This window comes from Otolemur garnettii, unplaced genomic scaffold (assembly GCF_000181295.1).
Source record: "Otolemur garnettii isolate 467f Iridium unplaced genomic scaffold, OtoGar3 scaffold00046, whole genome shotgun sequence".
NCBI classification, from domain to species: Eukaryota; Metazoa; Chordata; class Mammalia; order Primates; family Galagidae; genus Otolemur; species Otolemur garnettii.
The window spans coordinates 3,038,391-3,039,327 of NW_003852441.1; the positions used below are offsets into that span (position 1 = coordinate 3,038,391).

General features: G+C 41.2%; 1 protein-coding gene across 1 annotated transcript in view; it reads left to right on the forward strand.

Annotated features, from left to right (window-relative positions):
- Nucleotides 1-371, forward strand: part of UBB (ubiquitin B) — a 3,909-nt gene extending 3,538 nt beyond the window's left edge. The window contains 1 exon segment of the mRNA XM_023514052.1: nucleotides 1-371. This exon segment is cut by the window's left edge and continues 150 nt beyond it. Within this exon segment, the coding sequence (XP_023369820.1) occupies nucleotides 1-225 (225 nt within the window). The 3' untranslated portion in view covers nucleotides 226-371.
- Nucleotides 372-937: the final 566 nt, after the last annotated feature.

Sequence of the window (937 nt, forward strand, 5' to 3'; positions counted from 1 at the left end):
TTTGTGAAGACCCTGACCGGCAAGACCATCACCTTGGAGGTGGAGCCCAGTGACACCATTGAGAATGTGAAGGCCAAGATCCAAGATAAAGAAGGTATCCCTCCCGACCAGCAGAGGCTCATCTTTGCTGGCAAGCAGCTTGAAGATGGTCGTACTCTTTCTGACTACAATATCCAGAAAGAGTCAACCCTGCACCTGGTCCTCCGTCTGAGGGGTGGCTGTTAATTCTTCAGTCTTAACATTCACAGTGCCCAATGATGGCATTACTCTGCACTATAGCCATTTGCCCCAATTTAAGTTTAGAAATTACCAGTTTCAGTAATAGCTGAACCTGTTCAAAATGTTAATAAAAGTTTCGTTGCATGGTAGCATATTTGGTGTCTTATGAATTCTGTAGTGATGTGGGTAATTCTTAAAATGGTTAAAATCAAGTCAAGGGATTGAGATTGGTAATGTGAGGAAAATTGTCAGTTAAGTACACATGGGTGTGCTGAGGTGTGAGCTTTTTTTGCTCCAAGTCACAAGTTAGGACCCTGGTTTAATGGTGAACCCTCTTGGAAGTGAATTTAAATTTTTTTATTTTTGAGACAATGTCTCACCTATTGTCACCCTGAGTAGAGTTCTGTGGTGTCACAGCTCAACAACCTCAAACTCTTGGGAGCCAAGCTAGAAGTGAATTTAATATTGAGTGAGACTTTTTTTTTTTAACGTAGAGGGAATGCAAATGTACTTGATTTAGATCTAAAATAATCAAAGATTGCTAGACAATTTTGGTGGAGGCTGCTTGAATGGTGGTGTGTTCAAGTCTCATTATCATGGCTCTGTGGTGTGGATGTGCTTTTACTGCTTCCTAGTGTGTTAACTTCAGGTGGTAAAAGAAAATCCTGTTTCTTAAGTTTGAATTGCTGAGCCAAGAAGCAGGTGGAGCAGTGATCTC